The sequence below is a fragment of the Tympanuchus pallidicinctus genome, unplaced genomic scaffold (assembly GCF_026119805.1).
Source record: "Tympanuchus pallidicinctus isolate F22 unplaced genomic scaffold, pur_lepc_1.0 scaffold7, whole genome shotgun sequence".
Classification (NCBI taxonomy): domain Eukaryota; kingdom Metazoa; phylum Chordata; class Aves; order Galliformes; family Phasianidae; genus Tympanuchus; species Tympanuchus pallidicinctus.
In genome coordinates this window covers 12416499-12437334 of record NW_026294791.1, presented here as the reverse complement: position 1 = coordinate 12437334, position 20836 = coordinate 12416499, and the positions used below count along the sequence as shown (strand labels likewise).

The 20836-nt window shown below is 35.8% G+C and overlaps 1 protein-coding gene across 14 annotated transcripts in view; it reads right to left on the bottom strand.

The window, feature by feature from the left end:
- Positions 1–20836, bottom strand: part of ADGRL2 (adhesion G protein-coupled receptor L2) — a 155794-nt gene that overhangs the window by 17481 nt on the left and 117477 nt on the right. For 11 of the 14 annotated variants that reach the window (XM_052667095.1, XM_052667096.1, XM_052667097.1 and 8 more), the window contains 11 exons: positions 20334–20630; positions 19689–19792; positions 18686–18871; positions 17600–17638; positions 14527–14710; positions 12491–12613; positions 12031–12236; positions 10805–10978; positions 9562–9771; positions 8351–8571; positions 7012–7078 (listed from right to left, as the gene is read on the bottom strand). In XM_052667095.1, coding sequence (XP_052523055.1) covers positions 7012–7078; positions 8351–8571; positions 9562–9771; positions 10805–10978; positions 12031–12236; positions 12491–12613; positions 14527–14710; positions 17600–17638; positions 18686–18871; positions 19689–19792; positions 20334–20630 — 1811 coding nt within the window. The remainder of the gene's footprint in view (positions 1–7011; positions 7079–8350; positions 8572–9561; positions 9772–10804; positions 10979–12030; positions 12237–12490; positions 12614–14526; positions 14711–17599; positions 17639–18685; positions 18872–19688; positions 19793–20333; positions 20631–20836) is intronic. The other 3 variants (XM_052667100.1, XM_052667103.1, XM_052667108.1) reach the window with 1 other exon arrangement.

The following is a 20836-nucleotide window of genomic DNA, read 5'->3' as shown; positions in this document are numbered from 1 at the left end:
TATCTCCAATTGTGAAATGGCACGACAGATATCAGAGGCACTGTGTGATTTCAAACCATGTGAAGAATCCCAGAAAACCAAATAGAAGGATGCCTGCAAGAATGGGTTGAAACATTGTAAACAGTCTGAATAATTAGCATTTGATGTCCCCTGTCATGCAAACAATTCAAATAAAATTCTGTGTTTGAAAACAGCAAAAGCCACATCCTTTTGTGAAGAAAAAAATACATCCCTATCTTTTAGTACAACAGTACACAAACACCTAACCCAAAAACTAATAGAAGACAGGAGAATATGCTTTGACATATTAAATAGATACGAATTATAACCCCATTCTTTGAATTTTCCCTATGTATCTTTAAATGCTGACTAACGCAGAGTCATCAAGATCATACTTCTAATTCGGGTAGCCTTTGGTTTGAGACATCAAAATCCTCACAGTGTTTTTAACACTGGGTTCATACCAGAAGTGTTCCTACAGCTGTGCCACAATAGTCAGAAATGTAATTGAAATCCTAATAAAGAGAAGATCTTAACAAAAAAGAGGAGTATTTTGAAGACTTTGATCCCAGTCTGTTTAATAAAAACATTTATTACAGAAATAATTCCTACTGCTAAGAGCAACCATGTTATCTCTGCTGCTGCAGCCTCAAAATCAGAATGGACGCTGTGTTCCATACTGGAGTTCTCAACACCAGAGCAGCATTTGTCAGCTTCTGACCTTATCAGTCCTGATTCAAAATAAAATGTTTTTACAATTGCATCTTGACATTCACACAAAAAGTGTATGTGATACAAATAACAAAAATAAGCTTTTACAATTTACTTCTCAGTATTGAGAAGAACTGACAGAAAATATGCAAACGTTAAGTGCAAGTATGTACATAGGAGTAGGTTAAGCACAGTTTCCACAGCTACAAATAAAAGTTTTAATATCTCATGTCTGTGTCGACTGTCTTTTATAAACTGAGTTATGACTAACCAGTTGAGAAACATTTCATTGCATCATCGTGATATTTTGTTTCTCTTATCTACATTTCCACTGTGCAGCCTTATGTCACTTGGATGACTAAGCAAGTTGCTCCTATCTCTGGCCGTTGTAGCAGAAATGAGAGTGGGCTCTGGCCTTCAGTTCCATGCCTTGTCAGGCAGATTTCATTGTTCTGTATTTGAAAAAGTTATTTGCACGTTTGGGTAGCTAGTATAAGATGAACTCCTCCAGCTTGCTTAACTTCAATTTAATTTTTGTGAAAACAAACAGATTAAGTGCTAAAGAGATGCCCCATGCCAATGCTAATATGGAAATCAAATTTGGTTGCAACCTGTGCCTCTGGGATTGCACAATCCCAGTTCAGAACAGCATTCACAGGGCAGCTCTTTGCCTAAGGAGCCACCCTGAAGCATCCTGCATTGTAGCTGCGACATCGTTCTTGGATCAAAAACTCAATAGTCTCAATTATGTTCATAAATGACTACCTTATGAAACACGAGGTTTTCATCCTCTGATTCTTTGTAGGAGTGTAGTGTTGGTCTGACATATGAAAAACAAAAGCCTGTGTTTAGATACTGAGGCACTTTTGGTGACATACAAGCAGGTGTGGCCCTACCACAGAACCTTATCCAAGCTCCTGTGTATTCAGGTTTTATGTAGCTACTAAGTTCTGTCTGTTTATATGTCCTCACTGAACTACAGAATGTACAGAATGCACTACTGTGCATAACACTTTCTTACTACATGTTTTAATCCTAATTTAGGAAATAGAGCTCCAAAAACAACTGACAGAAAATAATACTCTAAAAATAATTCACAATAGCTGAGGGAGCCTTCTTAAGAAGAAAAAAAGAAAGCAAAACACAGTACTTTGAAGACAAAGTAACTATGACAACAGAGCATATGATACTTGTTACTCCATCACTGTGAAATATTGCATAGTTTCAGCAGTCAAAGACCATCATTTGCCGCTTGTTCAAACACATTGGCATCCTTTAGAACATTGTGTCATTACCAAAAGCCTACTCTGCCTGCTTACAAAAACTGCAACCCTATCTGCTATAAATGTAGTCACTTTTGGCTTCCTCGCAGCTTTTCATCTAGAAATTGATTGTTTTGGGGGAACTCATGAGTTTTGGGCATCCTGCCATATTATTACACCAGACACTAAGCAGTGAGAGAAGGGAACTTGTTGGAGAGTAATTACTTCTAGAAGGAAGGGCTAAATCATTTTTCTTGGTGAGAAATAAATGTGGAAGAAAAGTCTGTACAAGAAGGTAACACATTTAGTACTTCCACATTCATTTGTACTGACTTTGTATAAGAAAAGCTTTTCCAGCCCTGAGTAAGCTGTACTGAGCTCAGAGCTGTGCCTGTTTGGAGCGGGAGGTTGGACAACAAATTGTCTAAAGACCTTTCCAACCTGCATTATTCCATGCATGTGTGATTACTAAACTATTCCTAAACTAAGCAAATAAACTCATAGATGTTTTCCAAGCTCGACAGATAGGCCTGAGTAGAACACTTTTATTTCAGAAGAGCATTCACCACAAACATGCAGTATTCTGGGGCACATAAAGATCCATATGAACAGTAAGATGGGTATTTGAAAGGTTCTGAGGTAAAAAATGGGTTTAAGACAGTGATGACTTTCTCTTACTCTTATTACACAATGGGCTGCTGATGGGCTAGGCCTCCTCCTGAGAACTGGGCTCCATCCATCCAAGATGAACCAAAATCTCCACCCCAAAAATACTGCTCTCCTTCAGTGGCAACCAAAATAAATTCATCTTGCAAACATACACACAACGACAGTATACACAGCTGAAATGTTTATATTGGGTTATAATTGCTAAAATATATTATCCACTGTGAGACACAGGACACTGAATTATAGAGAATTACTTTAATCTATACACATACAGTTCTGAAATGTATGTAAAAGCAGAAAAGAAAGAACATGAGCACCTTTTAAAGTACCAGTTCCTACCCTTGATATCAAATGCTTGATATGGCAAATGTAATTAGATAGAATCAAGCAGAAGAAAGACAAATACATATTAAGATAAGTTAAAATATAACTACTTTAAAATATAAAAATTGTAGAATTTTAATGGAAATAATCAAAAGCAGTACCCTGTAAGATCATGCTTCTTTCATATCTAACACTAACAATGCCAGTTCTGGTCTGGACATCAGAATGTACTGGATATGATAAATAACAAGGTAAAATTTTGGCATCTGGGATCTATGTAATTTTAAGAGTGAATGTCTTCAAGTCAAATTAACTTTCAAAAAAAATGGATGCAATAATCTGCAGAGAAGATGAATGGGTTGGAATTAGTCTCAGGTACAATTGATTAGTAGCCAAAAAAAGCCACTTTTTGCAATAATTATAATAAAATTCCCCATGAGCAATGGGTAAATACCATTTATCAAGTGGCTCCTACTAAAATATACTTACGTATATTTTTAATACATAAGCTTGTAAACACAGTTTTTAAATGTATAGATAGATATGTGAACATCTGTATGTATGCATCCAGATTTTGGTCTCACACATCCCCATGTAAATGGGAAACAGGCCGGCCTAGGAATTTCTGCTTAAATAGCATTTGGTAGTCCAATATATTGGCTCCATCTGTGAGAAGCATACTGTAGTAGTTTTGGCTGAATTGAAGTCAAACCAACTTCATTTCTTGGATATGAATGATCATGGATCTACATAGAAGTCAAAATACTTTGGCTTTTCTGACCACAGATTATAGGAGAGCACTGTTTGTTTTATAGCCATCAGCTTGCTCAATTGAATCACGTCTGCCTGAGCTTAGCAGTTTAAAATTCATTCCACACAGCCTGCAGTGCTGACATGGATATGATTAGACAGAAGAACAGAAACACCACTCTGAAGTAACCTAGCTGAACTGCACATGTTCTGACCCTTTTTGAACTCCCTGGAGCTTTTGTTACCTGGCAAATGCAGCTCTAAAACTGCTCTTGTATCTCCAGATCTTTGCTCTTAGCCATGCAGAAGCCTATTTCTCTCTGGGACTGGCAGCAAGAGAGGTACTCTCTGAAGAAGGCTTCTAAATGAGCGTGCAAGCTGAACTCTTACTGAACTGAATTAATTATTAAAGATGCAGATGGAGCTGTCCAAATGATAAGAACAGCTCCTGACGTGTCATGATCCAAGCTTTCATTAAGCCATTTCAGGCATACTAATGGTTTCCCATCGCTCATTACTTACATGTTCTTTTCTCATAGATATAATAACCCTGGTGCCCAAAGGCATGGCAGGCTATGGAACTAGTGAAGCTGGAAGATCCTCAGAAGATATACTGAGGAACTTTATACTTCCCTCCCTTACTTTTCTACCCTCATTTTGATTAAACATGTATACAGATACTAGTGCAAACACTTGTAAACTCAGAGAAAATTGTGTAAAGTAGAGAAGTAAGCAAGATTGTCAAAAAGGAGTGTTTAGATTAACATGTTAAAAAAGCTTACTAAGGAGAAATTCTGTCATGTTACTAAGTACACTATTGTACAACCATGGTTTGCCTTTAGTTACACTGCCCATGACATATTATTTTTCAGCTATTACACTTCTCACACTTCTTCCAGTCTCTTGCTTTCTCAATTGGGACGATTAGAGGGCAAAGCAATTGCTAGAGAAGAATTACTCCCAGGAACTGTGCTGTGATTGCTACCTGCTGTTTCATATTTTTGAAGTTGGGAATACTGCTCCCTAAAGCCTTTTGCGTCTCAGTCTAAATGATTTGCTGGAGGATAATAATGTCATGGCCAGTAAATAATAGTGAACTATGTCTGTACATGGTCAATATGATTAAATGTCCTTCACCTCTATTCTCACTCTGACCTGGTTATGAGGAAGTGAAAAAGCCGTGAGCAATGCCCAAAGCTTCCCATATGAAACGTTATTTTAAAGCAAGAGAGAAATAGAGGTGACTTAGCAAAATACTTGCAGTAACAATGAAATAAAAAGCAAGATATAGAAAGTGAAATTCTCATCACACAATCAGACTTGGGTAACTGAACTATAGCTACAGGAAACTTCAGTTTCTTACTAAGGATTACAACAACTGCAATGAATAACTTTGTTCTGAAAAATATCTCCTATCATACTGAAAATAATAACTGCATTTCAATTGTAATTGTAGGTTTCATTTTAAAAAGCACCCATTATCCTCATACTCGATTAAATTTAAATGTATTTAGAATAAACTGTATAATTATTATAAAGATCTAGACTTATACCTTGCAAATATTTCAATGTTTCTAATTCAATTAATACACTCATTAAAAACTATTTCTCTGAAAATGTGCTGAAGCAGAAATGCTGAGTCACAGCTTGAAACAGTGATTGAGCACCTGGTGGGAAGGCAGGGCCAACCCAGGAGAACTCAGGTGCACCTGAGTGACCAGGAGGGGTGGAGCCAGGATCCACCCCTTCCCAGACCTCATTTAAGGGTTGGCAGTGACAAGGTATTGTGCTGGAGATTGCTGTGTATCTATAAGCTTCTAAAGGTAAGCACCATCTTTCTTTTTTAGTCCTGTGTCAGTGGCTGTTGCGTTTGAGCAAATCCTCACTTGCTACAGCCTAGGACCTTGCTACTCTGCTGTCATTGCTATGCTTTCCATTGCATTATATATGCTAATGAACTAAACCTTTCACACTACACAATTATCTTTTCTTAACTGCTTATTCAAGGGTTAAAATAGTATTACTTTCTGTTTACATCAAAAACTGACCTAAAATACACATAACCTCATTTCAATATATAAATTACTAGGAGGGAATAAAGAACTTATGAAAGATTGGCTAGCTACATTTTTAATAGAAATTTTTGATATCAAAGTATGAGTTTATGTTTACACACAGAAGTAAACTAAAAGCTACAAAAACATTCCAACTGTGTCTGGCATATGATTCTATAAAACTAAAAAACTTCAAAATTGTGCTGGATGCATGCCCTTCACAACTCTACTGCTGAATAGAGGTAGGGGAACAGGTAATTATTTAGAACTTCAAAGACATTAAAACAAAACTAATTCATCCCTTCTAACTATCAGTAGTTATGACAAAAGCTCTCTCTATACTCAGATTATGTGCTTAGCTTTAGCCTTCTAGAATGCTTTTCAAAGATTGTGAAGTTTAAAGATACTGAAATACCAGATAAAACCAAAATACATATTTTGCATTTGCTTTTCTTCCAAGTTCCTACATCATACAGTGCTAACATTACTAACCTGAAAAACAAACAAACAAACAAACAAACAAACAAAAAAAAAAAAAAAAAAAAAAAAAAAAAAAAAAAAAAAACAGGGAGATATTCCCTGGGATGACAAATGACTTCACTTTTTACGTGAAATTGAGAAGCAGTGCTCAGAGAACAGATGATGGGTGTATAAATACAGTATTCAACCTAGAATGGACAATAGGGCATACAGGCATGAGTGCATATATGGGTATGCATACATATGATAAATTTACTAAAAAAAAAAAAAGTTCTATAAGCTTTCTCTTAGTTACATAATATTCTATTTTTATGCTGAAACACATGAACTTATTATATGTCTGATATATATAACATACAGCTTAAATACATACAGAAGCAGTCATTTGAAAAACATGCATATGCAAATATAGATATAAATACTGTATAAATACTCTGAGATGTAAGATTGTCTTAATTATCCAAAGCATTCAAATACTCTTTTGAAATGATGATGGAAAATTTGCAGTTAAACTCTGAAACATGTATAATAGTGAGTCAGTGAGTTAATGAAAGCAATAATAACAGTTCCTTTTCTTAAAAAAAAAAAAGTGTTTAATGTACTTCAATGATTTTTTCATATGACTACACATGTCAATATGACCTTCAGATTCAAACCATTAATGGCAAAAAATGGCTATACTGAAGTTCCCCCAGAGCTCTAACAATTAATCATTTGAACTTTTCTGCAAGATAGTCTAAAAGAAAAAGTAAAGCTCTTACCAGAATAATAAAGGTAACAGGCCCAATGAAACTCCATATAAAATAGTTATCTACGTGGAGCCAGCAACTGTGGAAGAAAAACCAAAAATGAAAGGTGAACTATTTCAATAGCTCCGCAGTCCAGTAAATGAAAAACACAAAAATACTTCTTAAACTAATATCTTGGTAAATAATGACAAACAGTATCATTTAGTCCACAGGCAATGTTTCCTAACCTGTAACTTTTATGGTGGGTCCTCCTTAATAAAACCATTGTACATCAAAATCCATTATCAGAAACAACACAGAAGAAGAAACGATCAAAATGAGTATTCCTTATGGTCAAAAGCTTTAGTCACTGCAGTGGTAATGAACTACTGAATCTGACATCAGCAAATACTTTTCACAGGTTTTCCAAGTCATCTTTAGAATCTGCTTTTAACTCTATAGCATATGCAACATGCTTACTTCCGAGGAATATGAGATAGAAAGCATTCTGTTACCACGTTTGGCTGAAAAACAATCTGGTATAAATGAAACATCCCAACTGGGAGTAAAACTAGAGAGAAAGAATGCATATGATACCAAACCAAATGACGTGTAAACCTATTAGGGCCAACTTCACTTAGTGATTTGTTTTTCATACAGCGCAGTTCCCTACTGAATTGTTCTTACTTGTCTTTCATCAGTAGCAAAATCAAGCAGCTTTCTTGTAGTCAACACTATCTTCCCATTCTGTAACTAATTTAATCAAAGGACAAAGTAAACACTACTGCAAGGCAAATTCATGCCTCCAGCAACTCAAATCCTCAGAAATGTTTTCTGTCTACCTTCTGTCACTTCCTATATATATCTGTACTTTTATAAATAAAAGACAGTGGCTAATTTTAATCCTGCTCTACCCGCATGATAAAATATTATCAAAGTGAACCATATGGGCCAGAATATTGTACTGTCATATTCAAGATGAGAGTTAGCTACAGGGCCAGTTGAACAAAGAGATCTAATGAAGCATTAGCTTAAAACTGGATGGTTAAGCCTGTCAGATACTTTAAGTTGAGAAGAATTTTTAGTTCATATACATTTGAGGCCAAAAAGTTATTTACTTTTTCAATTTGTTTCAGGTCAGTCTTTTGTGCTAAAAGAAAGACCATAATTTAGAATTTGTCTCTCTAGAGTACAAATCCTCTGAACCTAGAGAATTACAAAAGACTTGATTGAAATTTGTGCACAGTATTGCCATTCTCTTACCAATAAAGCTTTCAGATGGTATTTTAGTCTGTCAGGGACCCCCTGACAGCTAATAGGCTTTAAAAAATTATTCACTTGAAAAACACTCAGGTCACTTGCAATTACTTACGCTTTCTCTGTTCCATAGCTCTTATAGTCAATAGCTGCTGAGACACCAACTACTGTAGCAGGGAAGAGGTAGCCAGCAACGTAATAGTACTTCTTCCTAGAATATTCACTTTCAAATACTTCTACTAGCATTAGATAAAGCTGCACTCCTTCTAGACACATCCAGGCAAAGGCTGCCAGGAAGAAAAAGTGTAAGAGACCTGCAAATATTGGACATGCAATCTGCAAAGAAAAAGAAAGATGGAAATATAAACCACAAATCTCTACATCATTACATCTCTAATTAAATAGGGCATAATAGAAGAACACATACATCTATCAGAGATCTTTTACAAATTCAGGAACATTTTTCTAACCTGAAAACATACGCTGAACATTTGCCAATATTAATGTATATATAGTAGGTGCAGAAAGTAAATTCAACTAAACAGAATGCAGATACAGAAACCATACCCTCACTTGTCTTCATTTATGCAGTGCTTTTTGATTTTTATATACAATCCTTTAATTTTTAAATTGGTATCATTTTAGGGCTTGTACTTTGGATTATGTGAGACATGAACAGTTGGTTCAGAAGCACAATGTAATTCAGCTTATTTTAAATATGAAGCAGCCATCAAGCCTGCTGTAATTTTGCAAGTTTCTACTGTCATAACAGGAATCAGTCTGAATTCTCTCCTCTTTAGTTGAATTCTGTATGAAACTCTTACCACTTCACTAGATTTCAACACAATGAATTGCTTCTGAATGACAAATTAAATGTCATGAATACTGCCAAAGAACTTGCATGAATGTTCAGTGTTTAAAAAAAAAAAAAAAAAAACACACACAACAACAAAAAACATAAGGCATAAGTCTGCCTGTGTGTGTGAGAAAAACAGTCAATAGCTTTTAAGACACATGAGAATATACGTTCTTAGTAAATCAACATTTCAGTTCCTCTTTCAGAAGTTTAAAACACCTGCTTCATTAATAGCTGGTATTTCTCAATAGAAAGTGAAAAACAGAGCTTTAACTGAGAAATTAATACCATGTATATTTTTGATGAATGTAAGTACTATTTATGAACATATCTACTTATTTTCACTTACAATTTTTATTTCAGCCTTGCTGTGTCAGAATGCTGAAAAGTTGGCAGTTGTCATGTTTTAATTCAAATGTTTCAAACAGTCATTTCAGAGAAAAACATCAGTACATACACAGAAGACTTACCGTGTACTCTGTCTTATCGATGCCTATTAGGAAAATGAACTCAGCAATGAATAGGTTGATACAAAGGTTCTTGTGAATAGTGTTACGATCGCTTTGCAGGCCACGGAAAAAACAGAATGTAAAGATGCAGATGGCCAGGCAAACAAGAGAGATGACAATTCCCACCCAGGTGATGACAGTGAGGAGCAATTCGTGTACTCCATCTTTGTACTAGAAATAACCAAGAATGGAGAAAATTAATATGAATCCTTATGAGTATAAACAGAAATCTATTTTCATAGGTAGCATCCAGAAAAGTTGCTTGTTCTTCATGTGAGATGGGCAAGATGTACTCAGTAATTTCTGAATCTCAGATCAGCTTCCCAGAAGAACAAAAGTAGAAGAGCAGGTCTGAGAGCAAAAGATGATTATTTTTAGCCTGATTAGATAGTATTTTCAGTTTTCCTATGATCTTCTGCAAACTTGTGAGGCAAAAGTAATAAGAGACAACATTTTGAATGTAGCGTTAGGCTCTGATGCAAAGATGAGAACTTTTACTTGACCTCCTGTAAGTGTACATGTTCTTTCCTATAGACCTGCAACTCCACAGTGGAGAAGAAAGCAAAGATCAATTAGAACAAAATGCAGAATATGTTGCATGTGTAATTCCATATCTAATGTCATGTTTAGGTAAAGATGGTTCCTTCAGTTGTAACAGAATCACTTTTGTCATCTCAGTTATCTTTTCAGTTACCTTTCAGAATATAGTGGGTTTATGAAAAGCCCCATATCTCTGTAAATATATCTTCGTTGGCCACTAAACATCCAGTAAGTGCTTAACTAGGCAACAATTTCAGAGTATAAAAAGGGAATTAGAAAACCGGTAGCAGCTCTGACCTTCCTGCTTCAGGAGATTACACTTATGCTTCCAGGGGAAAACCTGCATACTTACCCCCTAGAAAGCCTCCAGTCATAGTGCAAAGTCTGTAAAATGACTGTAAGATTGGTCATTTACTTCAAAATATGACTGGAAGAAGTTTTTTGTCCTTCTTTCATTGGTGTTTTTTGGGGTTTTTTTTTGTTATTTTACTTGTAACTTTATGGTGAGGAAGAAAACTGCTACAGAAAGTAAATTGTTTTGGAGTGAGTGGGTAGAAACTATAAATACTTAAGAAACTTCAGCAATTTTGTATCTTGCTAAAAATTCAAAGCTAACTCTTTAAAAGCTTGTTCCCTGCTCATGGCTAGAAATATCATTACCTACCACAATTTCCCGATGAGCCATAAGAATAGCAAAGTTGGTAAGGTGACTGCAAGCACACGTTGTATGAGTTTTATTTGTGTCAACCAGTTTGCAGCCTTGAGTTGACCAGTATCCCATCATAGTCCTCTCAGAGTAGTTCCAGAAGGAACAATTTGCATTGAAATAATTGTCAGGCTGAGAGATAAAAGGATAAAATAAAATAAGGATTTCACACATTAAGATGGCAATAACAATTGTTTAATATGTGTAAAGAGTAATTTCGATTAAACTTTGCATGTTTCGGACAATAAAGTTTTCATCAGCAAAATTGTGGACTATGTATACAAGGAAGACATCTAGTTTGAATGGACTTTATAGTCCGAAACACTCTAAAGTGTAGTTCCAATTACTGTAGACCCAATTTTAAACAATTACAATTTCCATCTTACAACTTTATGCACCAATGGTACAACATAACCATTTTTGGTGTCTGTGAAATTAGGACAGCAAGTTTATTCTGAAGAGATATTTTACAAGTGACAGAGAAATGAATTTTCTATCCTTTGATTCCCACCTATGTTCTGGCCAAAGTCATGTGAATAGACATCAGGAAAAATCTCATTCCTCAATGTCTATCTATTTTGATAAGAAACAATTGGAACACTTACAAAAAGTGGCAAAAGGAAAATCAAACTATTTTCTCTATCACTGTACTGATTATTTACTTTCCCCATGTGAGATTCGAAAATAAAAAGGATCAAACTGAAGAGCAAAGAAACATAAATCGTGACACAATATACACAGATCGAAAGCATAGAAAACCCAGATATAACACTTTCCTTCTCGTTATGAATGTATTTAAAACAATTCTGTTGTATAGACTTGCAGAGCTTGGTCCAAAATCATTGTAGAAAGTTTATGTTATTTTGTCACGTCAGACAAACAAGAATCTTAACGGTTACTTTCTCCCCAGCTACTGAGGTAAGAGTTAATTCTCAGTTAGAAACAAATTAGTCATTTACATTTTCACGTTGATTACTGAATTAGCGTTCATTAAGAATACACTTAAGTTCTAATAATCACTGAACCAGGCTCATTTAATTTTATGTTCACAGACTTAAACAAGCTCATGTCTCTGACCTAGCCCAACATCTAAAATTCAACTGGAAAAAAAGGTTATTTTTCTGCATTGCTTTTCTTTCTTGCTGATTTTATGACCCTCCCATTAATTCATTAACATAACTCACGTCAATGTGTTCCAGAGTAAAATACACAGGATCAGTCAGGTACACTCGGCTAGACTCCTTGTTGATAGAGGCTGCAATGACGTGGGAGTTGACTGCAATTGTACTGTTTCTACCAGCAAAATCACTGCCCAGCTTTATGGTTGCATTTTCCGTGCTAAGAAAACGCCCCAGACTTTTGTAAATGATGAAAACCAGCTTTGCTAGCCCTACAAAAGAAAAGAAATCCCATAATTGTGCCACAGAAACATACAGGAAAGCTGTAGTCTGTACTGTAATGAATGGAAAATATCAGAAAACACAGAGGCATTTTCAGGCTACAAATTTGAAGAAAAATGCCTAGGTACCTATTATATTTGAGAAAAAGACACAGAACAGTTTTGTTGCGTGTGTTCGTTTCTTAACTAGGAAAGGTAATGTATTGAATTTAATGGAGTTTTGATGCTATGTGCTCAGGACTCACCGTTTCTGCTGTTTTGTTTCACAGTGCTTGCAGAGAGCTGAATTGAGTTGCCTCCTTTACTGCCCTGAGGAAATTTCAAGTCCTGCACCTGGCCCTCAGTAATGAGCACTGCAACATCCAAAACTAAGCAGATTCAAGGGGAAAAAAAAAAAGTGTTAAAAAGAAGGATGTAGAAAGCATCTTTTGGCCAGATTACAATTGTTTTTCCCCAATCAATATTCAGTTTTATCACACTGCTGGTCTCATTTGCCATCAAAAGAGATCTGTACTGCAATGTTTCAATTACACAGTTGCTTTAGTAGTATGCACTAGGTTTAATTAAAGTTTAAAGAAAATGACAGCACTTTAATAGAGAAAATAACGACATCAAACCTTGCTTTAATGTGTGGGCCTAAAAAATCCATTTAAAAATACTGCAAACATACGTATTGCAGAGAAACATTAATTTTGAAGCTCCTAATGTCTATGTAGCAACCACAGCTGGCAGATTTAGAACTTCAAGTATTGATTTAAAGAGGTTTTAAAAGTCAGCAAATAAATGCCTAAGTACACTTATGCTGTGTATTTAGCTAAACAATATTCATACCATTTTGCTTTTTTCCCCCCTATATCTAATTCTGTAGAATGGTTGATAAATAAAATAGTAATGTTAAAATAGTATTTAAACTGAAAACTTAAGGTACCACTTAGACAGTCAGTTTTAATTTTATATCATACTGCATACTGGGGAGCTTTCATGGGATTAACATTAAAGGTTGGATTCTCTTGGATATGTAAAACATATAAACTAGAGTGGTCAATTTGGTATCAAGTATCAGTGGTACATTAAACTGGTTCAACTATCACAATGTATGTGCTACAGCCTGTTATCAAAGTTGTTTCTGATGGTTTATAGGTAGAATTGCAGAACAGTGTCTGAGAATGCAGTCCAAAATTAACTACTTATTTCCTCTCATTTGTATAAGAAAGTATACTTGGACTTGGTAATTGAAAAATGTTATTTGCTTTTTTCCCTCCGATGTATTTCATTTCTAAGACAAATGCACCTTTACATATAGTCAGACATCTCACTTAGTATGTACACACTGTTCCATGGAGCTCAGTAGACTGTCTGAACATTGCTTCCTAAGATAAGCTGTAACACCTCACATTTCTTTCCCAGTATCTTCCTTCTTAAATATAAACTTAGGTAGAAACATCTTACACAGTTAATATGCAGATACTGAAATGTGGAAAGTCTAATTTCTGCAGTCTACTCCAAGTCTCCATTTTGGTAACTTTTAAATTGGAAGACTTTCAGCTTCCTCTTACGCTGAAACTACATTCATCTTTGCAATAAGATGAAGGAATTTTAATTTTATGCATAGCAATTATTTTTGCTTTAACACATCCCCTGTACCAATATTTGCACATCTCTAATACCAAATCCTTTCATTTCTCTGTCACCACTTAAATTCTAAATTATGCTCCAACTATCTTCAGCTATTTTGTAGTCTCTGGAGCATAGCTATTCTGCATTATGGGAGATGTAGTCCACTGAACACATTTTTACCTGAAGGCAGTCATGTTTAATATAAACATTTTGCCTATGTTCTGAGTGCCTAAAATATTTTACTGGCAGAGTGCATCGTAAAAAGTAATTTAAATTCATTAAGGACAGATTATATAAAATAGAAAAGCATTTCCACAGCCCTACAGAAAACAGTTACCTCAAAAAATCCATACTTTGCCGTTTAAGCATTCTTCATATCCATAGGCTCTGCTAATGATTTTTCAGTGGTAAATCAACTTCACAACATCAAGTACTTTCTATTCTACACTGTATTGAGGATACTGAAGAAGAATGCTAATTTTGCAGAACCAAACAAAAGCATTTCACCTCTACTAAGGAATAACTCTTTTCCTACACCGGCAGGTAAAGTACAGCTTTCTACCAAATGTTGCACAGCTCAGCTTTCAAAGAATAATTGTTCTTGTTTTTTGTGTAAAAGCAATTCACAGCACTTTAATTAGTACTTGAAAAGAAATTCACTTACTGATATTTTCTGTGGGCATTGAGACTCTGGTTGGTTCTAAGAGATTATCAGCCAAGACAAAAGCCCCTTCTTCTAATGTATCAAGTAGCATTGTGGCTGCATGGGCTTGTTCCGAAGAATTCATGTCTTTCCAGGACTCCAGAGCTTCAGGCCTGAGCAGGTTGTCCACTGTGTCAACAATTGCCTGCATTCATTAGAAAACTATCATTAGGTCTGATTGCTTTAGGCAGCTGGGGAAAATTTTCAGCATTATCTGGTGACAATTATAATACTTAACTGTCAGAATGATTTACTGTGATTTAATGGCACTAGAAAACTATTTCAACATAAAAATATTTTCCATTCCCTTGCTGGATTAGCATTAATAGAAGTGCAGTTAGCCACTAGCATTGTGTGGTCTATAAGTGTTAAACATGCAGATTTGACTTGTCTCGTATCAGATATAAAGACAGTCATATTAATGTGCTGAAAAAATGTAAAAATAAATGCCAGAAATTTTGCCTGAAGCTTTCATCTTAAAATTAATGTCAAAATATACAAATTCTATTTAAAAATACTAATGCCAAAATTGGCATTCTGCAGCTTAGGCTAAAATGGCAATAATACTCTTCTGAAAACTTAGCACAACTCATGCAGCCACTGTGCTATAAACTACTTGTCTATGACAAACTGCCTTCTTTATTACAGGAGGCATGAAATGAAGCTGACTCAGTGGATATAAATTAGTCTGGGCCACTCTCACTCCCCCTCCTGTTCCTGTACCTGTTCCTAGATACTTAAAAAAAAATTACTAACTCCCATTCCTGCACAAAGGTCAGTTAAAAAAGGAAATCAATAGAGCAAACAAGATGTCCACTGACTGTCCCTGTTATCAGTGTAGGCAAAACTGAAAAGCTGAATAAAGCTGCCATTTTAAGTCCTTCTTGTAACAACTCTATCATTATGTTTTAAGGTTCATTAAGCTGCATATAAAGTAACAGTAAATAAGGAAGAAGATGAATTCAGAGACATGATTACATTATTTTTACAAAATAATCCAATCAATCACAGTAATCAGTTAATCAATTGAAGGCAGGCACTTACATTAATGCATAATGTAGCTGTGCATTGAGTTTGCTGTGCACTGAGTACGCCATGCATTGCTGAAACACCCTGTTTACTCTGTCCCATTTGCCTACTCATAATGTGTCATTAAGCCTATGTATAATTTGTTTGATCAATTTAAAAGCATCAGGAATGGAAACAGAATGTAGTGTACAAACAGGAAGATGTTGGTCTGGAATACTGCATTGTGCAAATCAGAATAGGAAAAGTTGGTCAAGGCTTTTGTCAGAGCAAGATTAATTAGCCTAATCCATTTTAATATCCTCTTTCTGTCTGTGTTGTGAACCACCACGACCTTCCTGGCAGGTGGAAGATACTTCGAAGTGACATTAAAGCCTTTTTTCTTTCTCTAACGGGAGACAGAATAGTCAAAATGCTCACACTGATACTGCTGCAGCCATTAACTAGAGTGGAACAGAAATTGGTCTGCAGAGGCCAGATTCATTAGTCACCAAGAAATACAGATTGGAGCCTCTAATCTGAGGTACAAATGAATTCTCTGTCACAAAGTGGGAACTTGCTTCATTTGCATAGTGTAAGTCAGCTTTTGATTTGTAATTTCAAGAGGGTTATTAGTCTTATCTAAGCAGAGAAGCCCATCTGAGACTTACAGAAAATGACACCAGTCGAAAATTAAGGTTGTGCTACGGTTTCTTATGTATCTCTATATAGTGCTGATGGTATGCATTCATTAATATGAAGCATTTTTTATTTATTATAGGACAAGCTAGCTCTGCATTTTTCCTGTGGTAAATGATCACCTGTCCAATAATATTTCTGAGGCATTCTCTCCACTCAGACAAAGACAATCAGGGAGGTGGAACCCCTCTGACACAGCTGTCCAAGCAAGCCAATTATTGCTCTACTCATGTTAATGTTTATTATTGAAAACAAAGTATGAAAATTCAGTCTGCTCAATGTCTGCTGGGTTTCCTTCTCCTATTCAAAATTACTTTCTGATAAAATCCTATTACATTTATTATTTAAGAAGTGCATTTCTCTCCAGATCTTTGTCTCTTTTTGTCAAATTTTTGCTGTAACTGGACATCTCTTATCCCATTTTCTAAGCAGTAGGATAAAAGACAGACCATCTAATACAGAGAAGTGTCCCTCCAGTAAGAGTTTGAATTTATTATGTTGCAAAGTATTTCAAAGTTCTTTTTAAAAATTGTTCTTACATTTTATCACAGAAGGTACAAGTAAAAACCATATTTTAAAAGAAACTTTGAAAAAATGTGCAATAAAATCTTTCAGAAGCACAGACACAATCTATTCTAGGACATATTTTTCTCCTTATCACAGGTGTGAGGTAGAATTACTGGCATTGTATCACAGAGCAGGAGCTGGCCACTATGGGCAACCATTCTACCAGAGATAAAAGAAACAGAAAATCAGATAGCAATGTGTTATGCACCTTCCATATAGCCTGACTAATGGGACACATGATACATATTTTACTAGTAAAGCTAGAGAAAAGTTTGTATTTATATTTTATCCTGAAATCATTGAAATTGGCCTTTGTAACAACTCTCAAAACTGTAAGATGGAGTAATTCTACTAGGTATAAGAATACACAAAGAACAAAGCAGGCTATATAATGTACACTTCATGCAAGCAAATTAATTCTAAGCAGTCTTTGATATAAAACGCTATAAGCTGAAGTCACTTCTGTTCATTTCCCAGCTTTTTTGTCTACCCAAAGTCATATTATGAGAGAGACGTTACTTCCAATTCAGGTAATAACTGTTTCTGCTTTGGAACAAGTTGAGGTTAGAGAGGTATAAACTTTGATTTTTATTTTTTTTCTTCTGAGTGTTATACCTGTGCAAAGCCAACATTTGTACAGTTGATATGGGGCACAATACACATTTATCAAAGACTGAAATACATAGGATCATGCAGCAAGATGATAAAGCGTGGCAGGTTGCTGAAGCAGGGAGAAAGCAGGGTGACAGCACATGAGAGATACCTTAAGGTAAGCCCTGCATGTCTTCTCTCGTTTTTGGAGCTTTTTAGTAAGAGAAAAGAAAATCAGAAGTTAGACACATTCTGGAAAGCTTCAGAAATACCCAAAATTTAGTCTGGTGTTTCAAATCCGTAATTCGAACTGTGGAGAGTTTGGACGTTAATTCAGTTTTTATTCAGTGATGACTACAGAAAAACATCAAACAGGAAACCTTTTTCCCAACCATTATAAAGGTGCCCGGGGATCTTTGTCCCAGCAGTGGGATTTGTGTGAAAAGGTCAAAGGAGAAAATCCTGGCGTAGACACTTTATCTATCCAAGGGAAAACTCTTCTAAGTGTAGCTAGAGATTGTAAATAAAACTATTGCCCAGTCAACAGAGGAGTACACGGAGCTCTCTTTAAAGCAGGCTGAAAAATGTTTTATTTGTAGTTTGTTGACTGAGCTGAGGAAAGGAAGAGGCCATGAAATATAGCATTTCTTATGAGAAAAACTGGAACGGTAACGCTTTTGTGATTTGTACCTAAAACACAACAACATAATTTTTCTCTGAAATGTCTCTCTCAATACTATTCCAGAAAGAAAAAAACAAAAACAAAAAACTATGTCTTTGTGGTTTAGATCATCCTAGGAGATATGATCAACTGTAAGTGATGCTGGCATCTTAAAACGTCTAAGAAAATGCTATTATTTTGCAGCAATTCAGATTAAAGCAAAACTGTGCAACCATGCTGCATCCCACTGATTGCTCGGGATAAAATCTTCACTGAATAAAAATACTGCTTTGGTTGAGGATTTCTGTAAGCTACTGGCCATTTACCTACATTATTTATAATGCATACAAGATTTTAATAAAGGACACACAGCTATCTTTGAGGACCAGTGAATTTTATTCTACTGTGAATTTTATCTTATGCCCTAAAAAGAAGGTAATTGCAACTTTCCGCTGTGTATCTACTGTTGTTTTACACGTTTATTGCAGAACTATATACACGCAGGAACAAAGTATTGATTAATATTTCTGAAAGGATAAAAAAAAAAATCAAGGGCAATGGTTATCCCAGCAAGCGGAGGTGAACATAGTTGTGTACCTTGTTATAACTCCTTCCAGCAGAATCTTTTTCACTGGGTCGCAGTTCCTGCAGCTGAGCATCCAAAATGTCCACAAGCTGCTCCATCAGCCTCACTGATGAGCTAACATCGCCAGCGAAGACTGGTCCTTTAGTGTGTTTAGCCAGTTCATTGGCCAGACTAGCAGCATTTTCTCCACTTCTGATCTGAAATGACAATTTATATTATCTCAGCAGGGTCCCTTGTTCTGCTTGCGGCTCCTAATTCCAATTCCCCACGTACCTTTGTTGTGGTGAAATAACCATTTGCACATACATTGAAATCTGCAACTAATTGAGACCAATAACATTCTCTTTATCTCAGAAGATTAAAGGTTCTTAGATCCGTGACACACAAAGGCAGTTCTTAACAGTCATCAAAACCAGAAATCAGACTGGGACTTTTGGGCTAGATCTTCTGTTCATCCTCACTTTTATTTTTCTGCCATTATCAGACAGTAAGAAATCTATTTGTTCACACCAGTGCTTGAGGCATTTGAAAGTCAAGTAGCCTGGTACTGACAACAAATTATCCAGTTTTCATAAACTTAGTAAATCTCAGTAGGGAAGGAAAACACAGAAAGTGGCTCTGTGCTCTAATCATACTGTTATTAATGCACTCGTACAAAAATCTATTTATTCAAGTAAAATTCTCCCTGAGCCAATAAACCTAGTTGCATACCAGACTTTTTGCTGTATGATTTATAATATTTTATTTATTAAGCAAGAACACTAGAAGAGCTGTTTTGCTTTAAAATGCTATGAAAACACGTAAGTACAGACTCCACTCAATAACTGAGCACGAGTGTGCCTTACTGGACTTATGAGCCACGCTTTTCTTAAATGCTTTACATACAAAGTACATGCAACTCCTTTTCAAAAGAACACATAGTAATCAGGACAGCTTCAACAAGCTCAATTATTAATGCTTGCAGTTAAAATCTTTAGTAATGAGCGAACACCAGATTAAAAGGTTTCAACCAACCTTCTGAGCCAGCTGATTTACCCAGTGTGAGGTGCAGTTGCTAAGATCAGGGCCTTTGGGGTTCCATGTTCCCGTTAAAACCACACAGAGATACGAGGCAGTTCCTACAACAGATGGGGAAAACTACAGTGAAATTGAAACCATTTTTCTGCATGCATTCAGGAAATCAGCAACAATGTGCTCCTTAGCAGTGTTGAATCCTGAATACCACTAGTATAAGCAGTTGACAATAATTGACAAAAACGTAAGGAAATAAGGTAGATGATAAACAGCAATAAAAAAGTCAAGTGAAAAGTACCAGACGGTTTCTGCAAACAAACAAAAAGCCTTTGATTTTTCCTGGAGCTCATCCAAAGGGGAGCTCATAATGAGAAAGGCAGCTGTAAGTATATTTCATAACAATCCTCAAGTAAAGACCTAAAATTTGACCTGGATTCTCAAAGCATACATGCAAAGTAATTCTGAATCTACACTCAAATGCAGTTTGTAGATTAGAACCTGACCATTGCCTTTAGATACTGCATTCTCCAAGCAACAAAAAAAATTGTTTGACAGGCTGAGATTTAAGAAAAATCACCATGAGAGAGTGGCACAGTGCCTTTGAAATGTCTGCTTGGAATCATGATATATTTTTAAAGGCAATACCTCGTGTTCCTTTGGGGCAAGGCCGTTCAACCATCATTCCTCTTTGTGTCTGAGGCCAACTAATCCCCCTTGCCTCAGTCGGTTCACAGAATCTTTCTGGCAAAGGGAAAAAACTCGTCACAGGGGGAATTTTGGTTGTAGAAACGGGTGGCGGTGGCTTGGGTCCTCTGCTTCCTTCTTTTGTTCCTCCAGCTAATGTTGTGCTTACTGGACCTTTCTGTGATGTAGTGCTAGTGGTTGACGCTGTGGTTTTGTATAGCTCTGCTGAAGAAGTTATTGTCACTGCTGTAGTAGGCACTGCACAGAGAAAATAAGAGTAATAAAAAAGTGAATGATTTCAGAATTATTTTTAAAAAAGTTATTTGTGTAGTTTTAATGGATTCTCTGGTGTCTCCTTTTTTTTTAACCTTAATATTACTCTTTTGTTATTGCTATCCTGAGTGCTTACGAATTTTTTTCCTCCCAACTCATACCAGCATGAAGTTTCAACACATTCTCTAAAC